Raw genomic sequence first — 18,400 nt, 5'->3', positions numbered from 1 at the left:
TAGTAAGGATTTGATAGAAATACATACTCTTTAAACATCAGTGTTAAGATCGACACCGCCGACAGCCCAGATTTCACTCTCGTCTTCGTAGCGATCGGAAAACATGGTCTCTGCGTCACCACCGGCTGCGATACGGTCACGCTCGACCTTCGCTAGCCTAGCGCCCACACGGCGGGTGTAGTCAGTGATGGAACGGAGGGCGACAGTGGTTCCAACAGCAGTCGGTAATGGGTCGGGAAGGGTTCCCGAACTCCAAGCATTAAAGGTATCCATGTCTTTCTCATCAACCAAACGGAACATGGCCAAGTAGGCCTTCTCTGAAGACAGCTTAACAGGTATAACAGTGTCACGCAAGCAGGCAAAGGTAGAAGCAGCCAATAGGGTCAGATGGGGTGCAATGCAGGAGGCATACTGGTACCTGCAGAGTGTACGAACCACCACTAGTGAGAGGAACCGTGAGTCAAGAGAACTACTGCGTGGTCGTAGCATGCAGCGTGCAAGCTGGGAAATCAGCTTAACGATTTGCTCTTCTTCCAGAGTGAATGGCTCTTCTGCTGCCACTTTCGAATGAGGAGACTTCACCTCTCCATTCAGAAGCAGCAACTTACCGACAGCGACAATACCGTTGTCGCTGATGAATGGATTTGAGGAATCCGTTGCAGCAACCAAGAAGTCAACATATTGGTTGAGATCGGCTGTGAAGACATGTACAGGCGCGTCACGTAGAATAGAGTTGAGTGTCAGAACCGCAAATCTACCTGTCGCATCTTCAAAATTTGATTCAAGCACCTTTTCGTGAAGTATGGTCTGCGCCTCCTCCGGAGACATGATTTCAGAAAGTGCACCTAGAAGCTTGGCGTAAGCGACTGCAAACTTGCTGTCTGTGGATGCCATCTCTTGCTCCACAAGTCTAATGATGTTAGCTTTGGAAGCTTCGCTTATCTTGCTGCCAGCTTTGGAGACAACTTCCAACAATGCCTTCAAGATAGCCGTCCTTACTCCCCTTTCAGTGGCCTGCTGAGCGCCTGTTACTAGCTCCACCACCAGAGGGTCAATTCTTGGTTGATATTGTATCAAAGTACCTAGTGCCTTCGCGGCCCGCAATCTTAAGGTCTCATTGGTTGAGTCGGAAAGAGATTTAACAAATGTTCTCTGTAGTTGAGGTATGAATGGCCGCAGGAATTGTGGAACCTTCGAAAAGAGAACATTTAGGGCATATAGGATAGCAGCCTTAATATCACTGCTAGACCTTTCGCCAACAACACGGATAAGTGGACCTGTGATGACAGTGACATATGGCCTCAAGTTTGCAGCTGGTGTTTTCGACACAATGTCGGCAATACCAAGAGCTGAACTCTCCCGATCTTCGCTGGATCCGTAAACCAGTCCCTGTAGGAAGATCGGCAATATACAATTGGGCCCATTTGGTAGGGAGAATGCCATTAGATCCTCGCCTGGCTTGCCAGTCAACTGCAAAGCTTGTAACGATGGTTTCACCAGTCTCTCTAGCATCTGCTTGTCCTGTAGTTTCACCAAGGTAGAAAGCATTTCAAAATTGCCCTTAACAATTCTCTCATCATCAGCATCGAGAGATAATATAGCTTGTGAAACAATGTCTGCAGTGTAAATGCTGTAATCTAGAACAGTGTTCTTGAAGAAAGTTGGCAGACGACCTAGGGTTACAACACGCTTCTCAATATTAGCATGCTTTAGTAATGCCATTATCTGCTGCAATAACGGATGAACACCGTCCTCACTGGACACTGAAGATAGAACTTTATCAATGGCGTTGATAATAGATTCTTTAGCAGTCTCATCCACTTCTGGATCAATCATAGCGTTCACCAAAGCGTTAATGATCGCAGAGAGACGCTTATAGAGAGCAACACCGGCTACCTCAGCAAGCGACCCCATAGCACGCGCTTTAAACGCATCCATAGGAGGTGCGAGTAGAGATGGAATCAAAATAGGGAAGATCACCTCGGATTTCGTGGATATAATCTCTTGCAGTGCTAGCAATGCATACTCAGAATTTTCTGATGACTCCAAGATATTGAGCAAGTAGGGAATAACTTTATCAATCGCTACTCTGCCGACAGCATCCTGATATTTATCGAAAGACAGAGCAGCTGATTCGCGGACCGACTCTGATTCATCAACTAGCGTGTTCCGGAGGATATTCACAATTGTGTCTTCAAATTCCATTAAGGAATCCACATTAGAAGAGCTGATTAATTCACGCAAGGCAATACAGACACCCTGTCTTGAATTTTGATCGCTGTTGGTTTGCAATGAGGCGTCCAGTGATCCCAATAGCTGTGACAATGCGTTGCCTCCAACCCGGCGGACTAAATCCCCAAGTGATTGGGCTGCTATGTGACGCAAAGTACTGGACGAAGAAGCCAAATGAACAACAACAAGGCTTGTAAGCGTGGGTAAAATATCTTTGATCGTACGAGGAGTATTTGGAACCAAGGCCTTCCATATATCAATAGTTGTCGCACGCACGATACCGGAGCTGTCATTACGACAGATGAACAATGCAGACAATATTCTATCGCGGCGTTCCTCCCCAAGTACTTCAACCATCTGTCCACTGAGTTCATGTTCAGCATCCGCATCTTCCTCAGAAAACTCATTATGGGCGGAAATTCCTGTGACTTGGAATAATAAGTCACCGGATAACTGCACAGAAGATAGACGGATACGTTCATTCTCATCAAACATTCCTCTCTCAAGTTCTGGTAACAGCAAATCGATGGCTTTCTTTGCGTAGTTCTTGACGATCAATTTACCGGCCTTAAATGCCACATCTCTTATATTCTCATCACTGTCTGCCAACCCTGAAAGAATGGGCTGAATAATTTGATTGATATAAGGAGCAAATTGAGACCCAAAGCAAACAGGTAAGAATAGTAATAAAGGCATGAACCCCTCGCGGATATAAGCGCGATAACTTGTAACACCATTGAGAATGGTAGGTAGTAATTCATCAAGCTTAGACAAGCCTAATCCACTGATCACTTCCGCCAATGCTTGAGCGGAACCCAGACGGTCTCCCGATTTAGAATCATCACTTAGAGTTGAGAGCAGACGAGGGATCAAGTCAGGGAATTGATCCTCTCCCAGTCTTTCAACCAAGGCACCTAGCGCACGCGCAGCTGTAGCACGTGTTTGCGGAACTGGATCCACCATTGCTACTTCCACCTCATCTATCAGCTGCTGTAGATATGGAACCAAATCTTTGGTGTCCACCAAAATGGCCATATTACCAACAATCTTACATGCTTTCCGTTTGGTATTTGCAGACCGATCACGCATACCACGGTGTATCACGTGGATGATAAGGGCCAAGGATGGACCATCGATGTAGTGCCGGAACTGGGTCTGGATCAACGCATCCAAAGCAGCCTCGGTATGTGCAGTTGGATCACCAATGGCCTTAATCAATGTAGGCACCAGCTTCTGAATTTCTGGATTCCGGATAACTTCTCCAAATCTCTTCAGAGCTTGGTCTGCTGCCTTTCTAACCTCTTTGTGAGAGTCATTTAATACACCAACTATTTCAGGCACAATGATTGACAGAGAAGCAGATAATTGTGTAGGGTCTAAGTAAGCCATATTACCGAGTAGTTCAACAGATCCCCTTTTAGTTCTCCAAGACATGTCATCCAAATTGGATATTGCTACCGGTATTAACTTCTTCACACCATAACTGGTCGTATGTGACATAATGGATTTAGTAGCCTCTGCGGTGGCGGAGCGAACCTCAGGAACCGAATCACCGAGATTCTTTAATATATTTGGAAGAACTTCTATAACGTAAGGCTCAAAAAATTTATTCAAGGACTTGGATAAGCATTCAAAGGCATATGCCACAGATTCACGGCGCTTCGGATCTTTCTTGTCCTCGGAAACCTCAGCGAGATTCCGAATAATGTCAAACTTGGACAACGCCGAGATACCATAGCCTTTAACTAACCCAGCGATGCCCCAGGCTGCGCCGCGTCTGGTCGAATCTGATAGAGTCGAATCAAACAGCTTCATAAATAAAGCCTCGACGTAAGTTCCAACTCTTTCCTGGAATAGCGGTACAAGAGGAGAAATGCAAACAGCGGCAGCATGCTGAACATCCTCGCTAGGTGTGTCAAGAGTTACCAATAGCCTCTCAACAATAATATTCAATCTTGGATCTGCCACGTTCAAATGTCTTGCAAGTGACCCATATAATATTATAACATTCTGCTTCACCGTTATATCAGAGGCTGATGACAATGAAGATTCAAATATAGGAATTAAGTCTTCAATGGTTTTGGCTCCATGTAACTTAATGACTTCAATACCAGCTTCCTTCATTTCTTGCCGCACCAAATCATTTACGTCGCCCAACGGACCACTCTCTGCCAAGAATTTAACAAACGTGAGAATATCGTTGTTGTCACTGAATAGATGAGCCATGTGCTTGAAAGTGATAGCAATTGTGCTTCTCTCTTGCCATGGGTCTTTTTGTTCGGATGCAGCCACAGCAACAAGTCCAAATTCATCCAAAACGGCCTCTGCAGGACGAGCTTTCGTGGAATATAAGTCAATTAGCATATTTAGTGCCCGAACAAATAAATCTGTACTCTCTTGCATTAGGGATAAAACAGCCGCCGTGAATGATTTAGCAACAAAGAGACGTAGTCCACTGTCACTCTGATCAAAAAACTTTAAAAGGTCGACTAGCATACCCTCACTGACTTTGAAATTATTGAATTCCCAAATAAACTCGGCCACTTCACTATTAGATGTATCCTCATCATGCATGCATATGAACAACTCAGGAGAAGAATCCATGAAAGGGTGTAGTTCAAACTCATCATCAAGTGCTTCAAGTATTGTGCCTCTCACAAAACTATTTGAAGACATCAGGTTTTCCAAAAGCAGCTTAATATCATCCTTCGATGGTGACATGGATATGTTTCTGCATAGAGACATGAAACAGTCTTTTGCTAGTTTGGCCTTGGATGGTACAGCTAAGAGCATTAAAAGAACCCCAACGATGCAACCCCTAGGAATGGAAGGATCTAAGAAAGCTTCTGCATGAGAAGAGATAATCTCTAATGCCAAAAGTAAATGTTCTTCTTCTTTGTCTTCCTCCACGAATTCGGTGTTGCCAATAGGTTTATCAGCGCGAAGAACTGCAACCCTCTTCCCCTCTTCCAGAACCCTTATTAATAGTGGGAGAATATAGGCCAACGAAGTTGCATCAAATGGCTTCTTGTCGGAAGCAAACTTCGCTTTGAATAGCACAGTGGAAATGAGATCCGACAAAGAGGATTCCTGTAGATCAGCCTGAAGTGGGATCTGGCATGTGCGCAAGGTGGCAACACCGAGCATGTATCTCATAGTGCCCATAGAATTCGTCACCAACGTGGACAATTGCAAGAATGTTTCTGTTCCAGATGAGCCAACTATCTCCATAAACCTTTCCTGATGCAAGATGTCAAGTAGCTTGTTAACAGCAATTGGATACCAGGTACCAGCCCCATTGTTAATTTGGGCAGCACCTCTAGTCAAGACAGAAATCAGTTGGATGGAACGTTTGATAGATAGACGGCAGTTATTAACGTGCGCCCTTATGGATTTTTCCTTCTCAAGCTGTTGATTAACAAGTATCTGCTCTTCCTTGGTTAGTTTTTTGGTAGAACCAGATTTGATTTGTTGTTTCTTTCTAATGCTTTCTTCCCATTTGAGAGTCTCGTAGTCCTTGGAATTTTTGGAGATTGTCTGTTTATTGTTACTCTTTTCTAGTACATTTACCACTAGTTGGTCATCCTGACCGCGCCATATCTCTATATCCGTACTGGATAAACGTGCTAACTGCATGTCATCGAGACCATATGAAATGATATCACTCAATAAAGGAGCCATCGCTTCAGGGTTTATAAATGCTGAATATGCCACAGCATTAGCAGCAGCAACTCCCAGCTTGGTATCATGCAGCAAGGGGTTTAGCATGATCTTATTGGCTTCATCCGTGATATTTTTGGCAAATTTCTCAACAAGTCGGCTCGGATCAAACTTTGCATTCATAACTAACTCTGCCCAAGTCTGTTTAATAGGAAGCTCACTGCACTGTGTAACTATCAGCATATTAATAAGGACAACTTCCAAAGCATCTCTTTCGGCGATGTTCTGTGAAAGAGCAGCAAAGACTGGAGTAGAGTAGCGGAAAGAAAGGCTTTCTTTCACCTGAGTTAAGGAATTATCAGAGAAAAGTTCTTTGCAGGCTTCTATAATTGAATTTCCTATCAATTTGGGGTACGACGGAAACAACTTCTCTAATATATGAACGGCCCGAAGACGAGACTCTGCTGGCAAAACTCTCGACAAGGTGGTGTACACCCACGTGAAACCTAGACAGCTTGAAGTAAATTCCTCAGATGTAGCATTCTGGACCGCCGTCAAAAACTTTGCCTCGAAGTGATCAAGTTGTAGCTCGTGAAGGCGGTACCAAAATGAAAGTAGACCCACGAGTGGCATAGGTCCCATCTTAGAAGGTTTAGAAAGTACCTCATTGGCAAACTCAAGGAGTGGCTCTTCAAAACGCTCTATTATTGGGGCCGGCAAACACTCAACATTGGAGAGAAAGGATACAAGCCATAGCTTTCTGATAGGCAGCTTCTTTTCCTGAAAACCTTTTCCCAATGACGCTAGGTAAGTATCAGCAGCCACGGATACCGCTCCGAGGTGAGTAAGAAAAGCATCTAACATCAAAGAAAGAGCAGCTTCATTCGATTCCTTAATGACATAAGTATGTATGCCTTCCAGGATCTTATTTGATACAAGTTCAGAAAAGGTGGGTACCCAAGTTAAAATCCGGGCAACAGTCGATTTATAGTCAACATGCATGTTTGACTTCATGCTCTTAAAGAGTTCGGCAACAAACTGCTGGAGCGCATCCTGGTCGCATGTTTCTTTGGTCAATGAGTTAAGCAGTTCACGGGTAGCATTTAGAGTCGCCTCGCGAACAGCCTCTTTGGTGCTTTTGTATGCGGAAAGCGTCTGTGACATTAACTTGGAGCTCACAAATACGCTCATCAGATCAATGCTATTTGGGTTGGTTAGCTTGTATATCTCCGCAGCAAGGCCGAAAGACATTTCCGGCGAACGCAGGTTACACTTCTCCATGCTTGGCACGAAGTACTTCACCATGAATTCTTTGTCTACAAATTCATGCAGAAAGGTGGGCAACGCAACTTCTACGCAAAACACAGTAGGTGGATTCTTGCCCAACATTACCTCGGCACCTAGGTACTCCCCGAACTTGTCAACGTAACCCTGGAAAACATTAAAATGTGCCGGCTGGCGCGGTACAAGTCGCATTATGGAGTTCACCAGCGCCCCCGTTAGAATCACAACACCGCATGGGTGTAGCTTCAACTGGGCGTGTTGGCTCACCAAAGTCTCGGATATCAGGGCAGCATACTTGTACTCCTCGTCCGCCTCGAGGACTTTCACAAGTGCCTTGGTCGAGCTCTGCAACAGGGACTTCCGGATCCTCCGTCTGTGCTGATTCTGTTTAGAAGCCGCCCTCATGCCGCGCTCCTGGTTGTCCAACCCCAGTTCAATGCCACTTGTTACACTACAATGTAACTGCACCAGTGGCCGCGCGTATTCATGGAACATGGAGCTGCTGGAGGAAGTGAAAACGAGAAACATGTGAAGCCACTCCAGGAAGCACATGTAGTCCGCAAAGGCCTTGGTTCCCAGCTTGCTACCGACCTCGCCGCTAATGAACTTCAGATATGTGTCAAGCCGGACGGGCTCCATCCTCAGTACTTGCTCGAGGATTTGCCTCACAGCCCCCTTGGATTCTGCATCTTGATAAATCGCATATGTCTTCAGCATGCAATTAGAAATCCTGTCCAGTTGCTCCGTCTCTTTGACATGTCCACCCTGCAGCTGTTCATGTATACTCTTCAACACCGGCGTCCTAACTAAGAGCTGGGAATCATAGCATAATTTGTCCAATACCGGCTCAATTTGTCCCCACTTGTACATCTCGGACACTAGACACCCTTCTGCTGACTTTGTATCTAAGGTGCATGGATCATTGATTTGATGATAGTGTTCGAGGCGGGAGCCCTATTGTTGAAAATTTTTCGCTTACATAATTAGATGACGATTATCTAAATACTGAATATAAAAGGAGAGGAAAGTGTAAGTTCATTTCAAGTGTTGGCATGGTTTGGTCTACTTCTTGCTAGCTCCTCATCAACTATAACAGTCGATGAGGAAAGGGTTACTTGCTATATATCCTATCGGTTACCTCGAAGTGGACGTAAGTCCGGTCTCTTGGGAATCATGCGGATAGCACCGCGACCTTCATCACCACCTTCAAGCGGTGCTGAGCGTACTGTCTGAGACTGTTCTTGGATCTTAGTCATGCAAGCGGAATTGTCGACCGCAAAGCACGTTCTAAGGGTGATATGTAGTTTACAGGGTCTTGGTATGAGCTACTTTTTCCGATTGAAGAAGGAGAAGTTGGCGGCGGAGTTCCCGGCGCCCTCTTTTGGTTTCTTGTGCTTGTACAGTGCCGCTGCATTGTAAGAAGGAGTGGCGCTCAGAGAGGACGGTGCAACGTTTGCTGTCCTCTTCACCGTGCTCATGCGCTGGCCTGAGGCAGCCACCGCGGAGGAAGTTGAACTTTTGGCCGAGCTACGGCCCGACCAATTGGACCTGCACTCTTCTTCAGGTCGCGTTCCGTCTCTGGAGTTATGAGTTGAGCAGGTGGACTTCGGGGAGCTGCAGGTGGCATGCTGCAAGGAAGCGGGTGTGGGCCCATCCTTCAGGTCGGGAGTGGAAGGTCGGGATTTTTTGTAAACGAGCTTGAGGGGAGACTTTGATGGTCTTTCCCTGTCGGAGAGATCGCTGTGATCCTGGCTAGAATCCGAATGCTTCGAGCCGCCACGAACCTTTCCTTTCTCGGATATCTGTGCGTCCAGTAGGGAGATATCCTGGAAGAGTCTCTTTTTCGTTGACCGCAGCCACTTAGAGAGACTGAGACAGTTCTCGCACCGGACCATCATGAGCACATCGTTGTTTAATACAGTGGCATCCAATATAAGCTCTACGACGTAGTCCATAGGCGGCGGCGCGTTACGCGACGCCAGACTTTCCAACGTCAGTGTATTATTGGGGGACGGGTCCACATCGGGAGTAGTTTTTATTGGCGGTGTTTGGTAGCGCAAGTTTAAGTTATCCATAGTGGTGGTGATCTTATCGAGGGGATCAATTGCCTCTTCCAGGTTACGTGCACGCAGTTTGGCAAGTTTCGCGTTAGAGATCCTTCCCAATTCTGCAGTTTCATCTTCGTCGGAGTCTGAGCTGGATTCTGATGGGCACCCTTCCATTTCTATATCGAAACTATCAAGCCTCCTAACAGTCTCACATTCATGAAGCGCCGGATCCTTTTTCACAGAGCCTGTGTCATCATGTTTATTGATTTTAGGCAGATCTTGATCAAAATCTTCAATATCAGCATCTGAAACTACATGTGGATCCTCATCAATATGGTCTGCGTGGCCCCCACTTTCCGATAATGGCGCTTCGCCCATAAGATGGCCCTCTGAGGGTGATGACCTGTTTGGGACTTTCGAGAAATCCGCAATTATGTTCTCCTTCTTTTTCGATGAAGAAATGCTCCTATGGCGGAAAGCAGATTGGTTACGCCCAGGCGGTCTTAGTGATGTTGGTGGATGTGACCGCGCCCCTGGTAAGGATATACTATCGCGAAGATAATCACCAAAAACCGGAGATAATGCAGGAGACGAAATACAGCTGGAGGTAGTCGAAAATTCCTTGTCATGATCCGCATCCGTGCTACCATCTGTGCTAGTAGAAAACGCTCGGGAGACTTTCTGCATCAGTTTCAAATCAAAATAACCGTCATCCACAGATGCAATAGACTCCTCAAGCTGTAACAAGGTTTGGAACGTATGATGGGACTTTGTATACTCATTGATCTTGAGTTCGTCGTTATCTAAAAAGGTAGCCACCCTTTGTAAAAATAACTCCTTTAGTGCAGACACTGACTGTATTAAACCCACCATCTTCTTGCCAATAATGGAATAAAAGACTTCACAAGTTAGATCATACAGTAATGGAACCTCATATAGTTTGGCCATATGCAACAAATCGAGGGAAACCGGTGAGAAGGGCCATTTACTGTTCACTTGGCCAGTGTAGAAAAATTCTGAAAAGGCTTTCACTGAACTAGTCGGCCAAGGCAGGTATAAAGATCTTGGAATAAGTAAGGGCTCTAGCTCTCCCAGCGCAGCGGATAGGGAACTCTGACTTTTATAGCTTTCCAAGGTAGGGGTCAAAGATAGCCGGCTCACGTCTCCAACTGATTTATTGAAACTTTCAGTTGTCTGGGATCTTGCGATAGGCTGTTTTGGGTCAAGCTCTGTTTCCTTGTAAAACAGCTTTTCGCCCGACTCCATGACAGGATTAAATTGAATAGGGGGAGCGTGAGGCCCCGTCGTAGATTCTCTGCCTCGCTCGGCTAATGTATATTGGCGGAACTTTGTATCAAACTCGTTAAATGAGGAAGAACACCTAGAAGAACTAGGACTCGATTTTAGAGACCTAGGAATGCCCACCAACGAGTGCTCGGACTCTCTCCTGTTCGAGTACTGGTATTCTCCGGTAATATTTAACGGTAAGGTGGGCAAAGGATCTGTTGGTGGTGGTTGTTGGGGAGGCAGGTTGATATTAAACGTTAACGTGCCCGAACTAGAATCTTCGCTGTCACGCTTACAGTGACGATTGCTCAGGCGTTCCGAACTGGAACTAACGTATGAAATAGAGCTGGTGTTTGAAACAGCAGAGCCGCGCCTCGAATTCAACGGGCTGGACGTCGTTCTGTCCGCTCCATAAAGTAAATCCCGTATATTTCCAATCGGATGAGACGCACGGCGATAACCACTTGCCTTCACTTGCTTCCAATGACTTCCAGCTGTGTATGAAGACCGCCGTCTTTTGTCTGTAGAAGTGGATAGGGATTTCTTAGATTGCGGCGAATAATCAGCCAGCTCTAAATGTATAGATGGAGCGGGTTGTGAGTTCTCCCTCTGTTTCAGACTCTCTGAACTTTCCGTAAAAGGTACCCTAAAAACCATTCCACCAGATGAGCTAGTCAACGAAGCACCTTTCGCTCCAGATTCATTTATGGTCTCCTCTGATAATGGGTCTGATGGTTCTTCTTTCGATTCTTGTTCCTGAATATTTAGTGCCAGCCCCGAAACTGAAGGGGATAGTCTCCACGTCGGATTAAGGATCAGAGAAACAGATTTCTTATTGAGCATTGCGCTCCCTGTAGCGACATTTGATCTCAACCCAAAGTTCAACCTTGGAACGTTTTCAGAAGAGACCTGGGACTCTGGCGCATGCTGGTCTCTTCCTTCAGTGGATGGATTTGCTAATTGATTTGCGATATTAGTACTTGAATCGGAATTAGACCCATCGACGCTCTTTTCAAACTGGACATGATCAACAGATGACGAAAGCTTACTGTAATCTTGAGCAAGAATATGGTCAAAGAATCTGCCCCACCTTTTCCGTAGAAGCAAGGATGGAATGCTAACAGAATCTCCCTCCAAAGTTATGAACTCAAAATCAGCTAGTGACTTTCCATAAACTTCCAAAGCATCCTTTCCCAAGACAGACGCATACGAAGGGAAAACTGATCTGATGCTGGTAATTTCAGAAGGTGGCACAATATAACGTGAATAGCTTTCAAACTGCTCGGTCTTCTTGAACGCATCTTTCTGTGAAGTGAATCCTTGGCCCGAGTGGGTACGAGCTATTTTCACACGGATCCCCACACCATCGCTGAGGAGACTCTTGACGGTCGGAAACGCATTCTGCAACCGAATGGCTAGCATCCGGTCAAACTTCTGCACCGTCGGTAAATTAGAGTCATCTTCATATGTTCCAAGAAGCAACGCCTTATGATGGGATTCCCAATGAAAGAGACTCCAGTACCGATGCCGCCGCATTCCCGAATGGGGGCAGTTGATGTTTAAATGAGTCCATTTCCCCAGTGGTATACTGTAAAGAAAGGCGTAGAAGTTGGATCCGAGCAAGCCAGCATGGAAACCAATAATAATGATATTCGGACCAAATAGAATACCAGAAACAAAGCTTAGGTCAAAGAGCATTTTGAGCCGGCGAATGGAAGCCTTGGAAGGCATATGCACTTTGGTGCGCTTTCCCCGGGCATTCGGGAGTAAAGGCATCATCACAATTGGATTTTCCCAGCAACTGCTATCGCGTGTTTTGTTTGTCTCCGGTGCAGAATAGAAGGCCAGTGTAGGGACATGGTCTTCGTTGTCAACCAACAGGCCAAAGTTAGACCCTCGAACAAGCCCAGCGGGTTGGTCATCTATATTGCTGTGTATCTGCCCCACATGCAGGTCGCAAGCCGACTCCAGTGTATTGCAGTTGGTTATGTCGGCAGGATAGCAATCCTCAAAGGACTCCCAGCATCCTCTCGTGACGTTGTATACCTCAACCTTATGCACCTTCTTATCCATATTGTCCAGACCCCCCACGATTATGAGATGCGTGTCGTGGTCGTCAAATTCATTCAGAACATGCAGTTCGTGGTTGAACCGTCGCTGCACCCGCGGGTCGTCCGACAGCAGAGTCCACACCTTCGTGCGCATATCGAGCTGCCACAGCTCGTTCGTCGCCACCAGCTCGTACTCCGAGTGGCTCGATGCCACCAGACCGCCGAACACATACAAACAGCCGCCGCAGTACACCATCGCGTGGAAGATCCGCTCCCGCATCACGGTCCCATCCGGCCCCTCGGCACTAACGCCTGCGCCGCCCGACTTTTCCTCCTCCGCAAGCTGCACCCGCTCCCACCGCCGCGACAGTAGGTCCAGCGAAAACACCTCCTGCGAAATGTACTCGCACAGGTTGAGGTAGTTCGCCGTCTTGCACCGCGCAAAGTGCAGTATCAGCTCCTGCTGGATTTGCACCAGTGTCACCTCTGGCAGGTTCAGCGGAATTGTCAGCCCGCCATAGACAAACAAGGACGACCTGCCCAGTGCCACTGCCGCACCAGTCCGGCACTCCAGCAGCAGCCTCTTCTGCGCTCGCTCGTCCAAATCTTGTAACTGCCCGGCGTCCAACTTCGGAAGGCGCAGTGGAAAACAGTTCCCCGCCGACGGAAGTATTAAAGGCATAAGAACTTTATTCTAGCTCCTTCTATCACTAACTATGGTGCCTGCTAACTGACATACACGTTGCTGTGATAGTATCACGCCAGAGAGTTTGTATAATGAAAGATGAAGAGCTGTCCAGGCGCAACCATTTTTCGAAATTTCACGGAGCGTTACTATGTCCTACGAAGCCAGGCAATCACGCAACGCGGCGAGAACCCCGCTATACAGTTCTACGTACCAAACTATACCACGACACTTAGCCAGGACAGACCGGCTAGGCAGAGGGCCAATGGATAGCACTCAATGAAGCCAACACAGCTCGCCACAGCACACGCTGAGGCGTGGGCCCACAGGGAGCTCAGCAAAAAGCCCCCCAGGCGGAGACAGTACAGCGCACGGACCCGCCACGGACCGGCAGCGAAGAACAGCAGCAGCGTCGGGTAGCCCAGGCGGCTCAGAAGCGAGGCCATCACAAGCGGGAAAAGGCAGTAGCCGCACGCAGACACATAGACCAGCCATGAGCGCTTCTCGCCCACGCGCATCAGCTTGAGGTGCGCGGCCAGCAGCGCAAGCACGCCCCAGTGGACCACGAACAGCGCGTAGAAGTGGCCGCCGCCGCGCGCCAGCAGCGCGGCCTGCGCCAGCACAAACACCAGCGGGGCCCACAGGTCCGTCTCTGGCGGCCCGTCGGCCACGGGCTGCCACCCGCTGCGGAGCGCGGGGTACACTGCTTGCCGCAGCCGCGCGTGCATGGCGCGCACGTCGCGCACGAGCGTCGCCGCCGCGCTCTCGTCCAGCGTGCCGCGGCCCGTGTCGCGCGGCGCGCCGCGCACCGAGCCGTCCGCCTCGATCTCGTCGCTCATTGTCGACCTGCAAAAAGTGTTCAGAAGGAAGGCAACATGTGTTTTTAATCCTACGGCCGTGGCCTCAGAGATTGTTCACTCAATGTCGTTCATCATTATGAATGGGTCGCCGGCGCCTGCCGGCCTCGAACCCGCGCCACACGGCCTCCGCCGCGCGCTGCCCCGCTGGGCCACGCAGGGTCCAAAACCCACCCAAACTCACCGCGCCCACCCGGCTACACCGCCGCCAGCACGTCACGTGCGGTTACCCGCCCTGCCGGCACTGAAAATTTTTCGCCGCCAACACTATCGCGCCCGAAAAAGCAATTTGCCGGCCAACCACACAACGATCTGTTACCGAACAGGACAGGACTCATGCCCCGTTCCCTTCTTTATTTATTTACTAGCTCCACATAGATATTTTTGATATTTATATGGTGTGTTTTCCTCCGCACGCCGCAACCCAGCACTTAGCAGACCACGGGGGCAGGGACTGACACCCAGCCAGAACAGAACAACAACAGGCGACCTTACAATGAGCATGGAAACGCCCCCTGTAGATATCGACAACATCATCGACCGCTTGCTGGAGGTGCGGGGCTCGAAGCCGGGGCAGCAGGTGGACCTCGAAGAGCACGAGATCCGCTACCTGTGCTCCAAGGCGCGCAGCATCTTTATCAAGCAGCCCATTCTTCTTGAGCTGGAGGCTCCGATCAAGGTATGTTAGGTGGCGCGTCCCTGCGCAGCCACTTGTTTTTTTTCCTTCGCGCCCGAGGGGCGGCGGCTGCGCCGCCTGTACTTGTGGCGGCGTTTTCGCGGCTTCCAGCCGGCGCGTCCCTGGTCTCCCTGTCGGCCAGTGGCGAAAACGCACTACAAGGGGCACGAAAAAGAAACGCGAACGCGTACTAACAGACGCAGATATGCGGCGACATCCATGGGCAGTATTACGACCTCCTGCGGCTTTTCGAGTACGGCGGGTTTCCGCCGGAGTCCAACTACCTGTTTCTGGGGGACTACGTGGACCGCGGGAAGCAGTCGCTGGAGACCATCTGCCTGCTTCTGGCGTACAAAATAAAGTATCCGGAAAACTTCTTTATTCTGCGCGGAAACCACGAGTGCGCGTCGATCAACCGGATATACGGGTTTTACGACGAGTGCAAGCGGCGGTACAACATCAAGCTGTGGAAGACGTTCACGGACTGCTTCAACTGCCTGCCAATTGCGGCGATCATCGACGAGAAGATATTCTGTATGCACGGCGGGCTGTCGCCGGACCTGAACACGATGGAGCAGATTCGGCGGGTGATGCGGCCGACGGACATCCCGGACGTGGGCCTGTTGTGCGACCTATTGTGGTCGGACCCCGACAAGGACATCGTGGGGTGGTCTGAGAATGATAGAGGCGTTTCGTTTACATTTGGGCCGGACGTGGTGTCGCGGTTCCTGCAGAAGCAGGATATGGAGCTCATTTGCCGGGCTCACCAGGTGGTCGAGGACGGCTACGAGTTTTTCTCTAAGCGACAGTTGGTGACGCTATTCAGCGCGCCCAACTACTGCGGGGAGTTCGACAACGCCGGTGCGATGATGAGTGTGGACGAGAGTTTGTTGTGTTCCTTCCAGATTTTGAAGCCGGCGGTCAAGCCCAGTGCAGGGCGCGGCCAGCCTAAGAAGAAGAAATGAGCCATGGCGCGGGGATGGGACAAAAACGTCGGGACCAAGGGCAGCAGGGGACTGGGAAATGCGGATACGAGGATGACGAACAGATATAAATAAAAAGTAAGCTATATTATCACTACTGCTACTACAAAGACACGCACATCTAGTTCCGCACTCGTGACTATCCGTTACTCTCCGCCCCTTGTAACGCAGATATTACAGACCCCACCTTTTTTGTTGTTTTATTTCACTTCTCTGGAAGAGTTGTCAACTTTGGTATTGTTAAAAAATCTGGGGGTATGGTGTCCAGGGCTCCTGTCGTCTCGATGTTGCTTCCTGGCGGCATCTCGTCACACTTTTTTTTACTGTTTACGAATCTATTTGTCCTCCCAGGCAAAGGAAATGCAAAGCGAGTTCACATTGACTTGTCCTACGCGTCGGTACTAACGAAGCATATGCAACGAAAGACCTATAGTACACGCATAAGCACAGGCAAAACAGTGCGCATTCACACGCAGCACAGATACACAGGCATGCTTGCATGTTGCGTGCACCAATCTGCGCATGGAATAATACCTGCATACATCCACGTGCGTGCAGAAGTGCACACATATCGAGAAACGCACCCTGCATGCGACCGCATACACATATACACACTACCGACAATCACACATATACTCACACATTGACATACACAATACACATACATGTACGTGTCGTGCGCACCCGCGCACGACGTCCAAATCCTACACGGCATATGCACTCGAAGCGCTTCCCACGGAAATATGCACTTTCCCTACAAGTCCAAAAGGATAATTTGGTCCGCTCTAACTTTCGCAACTTTGTTTTGCTGTCGTTGTTTTCTTCATATCCTGTAACTCTTACATTGTCTCTAAAACTGTGTTATCACCGTCTGCTGCAGACCCCTCGAGTTGCGCATTCCATAGCCTGATTGCTCTGCTTTTATACTGTTGGCTTTCTCTGCGTCCCCTCTTCGCCGCAACATCCTGGTTTGTCCCGCCGGTTAACCTGCGACGGTCATTTACCTGTCACAGTGGACTCTGACTTTTCCTGCAAGAATACTATCGACCAATCCGCTCTCCCGGACTCCTGGAGCCATGTTGCGTTGCACATCTCGTTACGCCAGCTTCTTTCCCATGAGCGACGAATTCATGAAGCGCAAGCGCCATATTGCAACTGCCGCCATTGTACAAAGAACACAGACCACCCAAAAGCACTTCCTTGAACGTCGGCTTTTGTTCGATAGCTCGCGTCCGTTTGTCTTCATGGTTAAGTCCTCGCACACTCCTGCCATCTTTCTCGTACCTTTCCTTGAAGTATGTTGCACTACATACTCCAGGTTGTGTATAGTTTCTCAACTCTGTATTTTAGCTTTTGTTAAACCATCTCGATTTAAGTTTTTACGTCTCTTCTAATATATAGTACGGTCAGCTTGCCGTAGCCTATATATACCAATGCTCGAATCTTAGTTCTGCTCTAGCGCCGGGTCAGGCTAAAAAAGAAATCTGGCCAACTGCTTTTTCGGCAAACGTGTTTCTTCAGCAAATACAACAAATCTTAGCAGAAACGAGTCTGGTTCCTGAATTTGGATACGATAGCTTACACAAATCGGTTATCGAAGGATAAAATGAGAATCGCCGCGACTTTCAGTCTGCTATTTCTTGCCATTTTCCAGGTTTCGTGGGCGCACAATGTACTTCTTCCCCCCTACGGGCGGCGCTGTTTCTTTGAGCAGTTGAAAGGCGGGGACGTGCTGACAATCACTTATCAATTCGGCGACAGAGACCCACAATCACATCAACAGCTGTCTGGAGACCTGCTGGTGTACGGGATTGACGGACGGTCAGTGCTGGATGCGCAGCGTGCGTCGTCGCACGGTGAGTTGACCTTGAAGGCGCCTACAGATGGCAAATACCAGTACTGCTTTGCGAACGACAATTCGGGCTACCTGACTAAGGATGTCACGTTTAATACCTACGGTGTTCTCTCCCCCGATGCCGCTGATTCCAGCTCGGAGACGCTAGAGGGTGCGGTGCGCAAGCTCTCCATGCTCACAATGGAAGTAATGAACGAGCAACAGTACATCGAGATTCGCGAACGCACACACAGGAACACTGCTGAGTCTACAAATGACAGGGTCAAGTGGTGGTCTATTTTCCAACTGGCCGTTGTTGTTGCGCAATCTCTCTTCCAGGTTTACTATCTGCGTAGCTTTTTTGAGGTTACTTCCTATGTCTAGATGCGATGCCAAAGTATTTAGCACGAATTAAGTATGCTAATATCAATTGCTAGCCGATAATTCTGAGATCGGGAGGAATTGCCTGTGTTCAACTGTGGACTGGGCGTATCCTGCTTGTGGTATGCAATGCGCTTGATGATAACTGGATGGTAAAAACCCATAAATTAAGCGCACGTGAAGCACTCCATATGCCGCATAAGCTTCATACTTAGGTACTGTGACTTCTTCTAGAACTGTATATTTGCAGGGCAAACATCTTCTGGTGCCGGATTCGTTCCATGGGTAGCCGATCTTTCGATCTCAGTGAGCGCAGACTGTAGTTCTAAGATGTATGTACTTCAACTTCCACAATTACAAGTATAAAAACGGCTAGAAAATAGATCTAATAACCACCCGTTGTATATTTGGGCGGTTAACTA

The 18,400-nt window shown here is 48.4% G+C and overlaps 5 protein-coding genes and 2 non-coding genes across 7 annotated transcripts; 3 read left to right on the top strand and 4 right to left on the bottom strand.

Moving 5' to 3' along the window:
• Positions 1-30: 30 nt before the first annotated feature.
• On the bottom strand, positions 31-8,046 carry GCN1 (Gcn1p; the record flags this gene model as incomplete). The annotated part of the gene is made up of 1 exon (NM_211070.2): positions 31-8,046. One exon carries the CDS (start codon positions 8,044-8,046, stop codon positions 31-33), a length of 8,016 nt encoding a protein of 2,671 aa, NP_985716.2.
• Positions 8,047-8,261: 215 nt separating this feature from the next.
• AGOS_AgSNR4 lies at positions 8,262-8,312 on the top strand. The gene has a single exon (NR_149384.1). It is a non-coding gene; the product is annotated as an AgSNR4 (small nuclear RNA).
• Positions 8,313-8,501: 189 nt separating this feature from the next.
• On the bottom strand, positions 8,502-13,244 carry AGOS_AFR168W (AFR168Wp; the record flags this gene model as incomplete). Its single annotated transcript, NM_211069.2, has 1 exon — positions 8,502-13,244. One exon carries the CDS (start codon positions 13,242-13,244, stop codon positions 8,502-8,504), a length of 4,743 nt encoding a protein of 1,580 aa, NP_985715.2.
• Positions 13,245-13,465: 221 nt separating this feature from the next.
• On the bottom strand, positions 13,466-14,086 carry YIP4 (Yip4p; the record flags this gene model as incomplete). The annotated part of the gene is made up of 1 exon (NM_211068.1): positions 13,466-14,086. The coding sequence occupies one exon, from the start codon at positions 14,084-14,086 to the stop codon at positions 13,466-13,468; it is 621 nt and encodes a 206-aa protein (NP_985714.1).
• An 18-nt stretch (positions 14,087-14,104) lies between these two features.
• On the bottom strand, positions 14,105-14,139 carry AGOS_AgSNR52. The gene has a single exon (NR_149397.1). It is a non-coding gene; the product is annotated as an AgSNR52 (small nuclear RNA).
• A 461-nt stretch (positions 14,140-14,600) lies between these two features.
• Positions 14,601-15,745, top strand: GLC7 (type 1 serine/threonine-protein phosphatase catalytic subunit GLC7; the record flags this gene model as incomplete). The annotated part of the gene is made up of 2 exons (NM_211067.2): positions 14,601-14,783; positions 14,984-15,745. 2 exons carry the CDS (start codon positions 14,601-14,603, stop codon positions 15,743-15,745), a joined length of 945 nt encoding a protein of 314 aa, NP_985713.2.
• A 1,624-nt stretch (positions 15,746-17,369) lies between these two features.
• EMP24 (Emp24p) lies at positions 17,370-17,981 on the top strand (the record flags this gene model as incomplete). Its single annotated transcript, NM_211066.1, has 1 exon — positions 17,370-17,981. One exon carries the CDS (start codon positions 17,370-17,372, stop codon positions 17,979-17,981), a length of 612 nt encoding a protein of 203 aa, NP_985712.1.
• Between the last annotated feature and the right edge of the window lie 419 nt (positions 17,982-18,400).

Source organism: Eremothecium gossypii, chromosome VI, assembly GCF_000091025.4.
Source record: "Eremothecium gossypii ATCC 10895 chromosome VI, complete sequence".
In the NCBI taxonomy this organism is placed as follows: Eukaryota; Fungi; Ascomycota; class Saccharomycetes; order Saccharomycetales; family Saccharomycetaceae; genus Eremothecium; species Eremothecium gossypii.
This window is presented reverse-complemented; position numbering and strand designations above follow the sequence as displayed.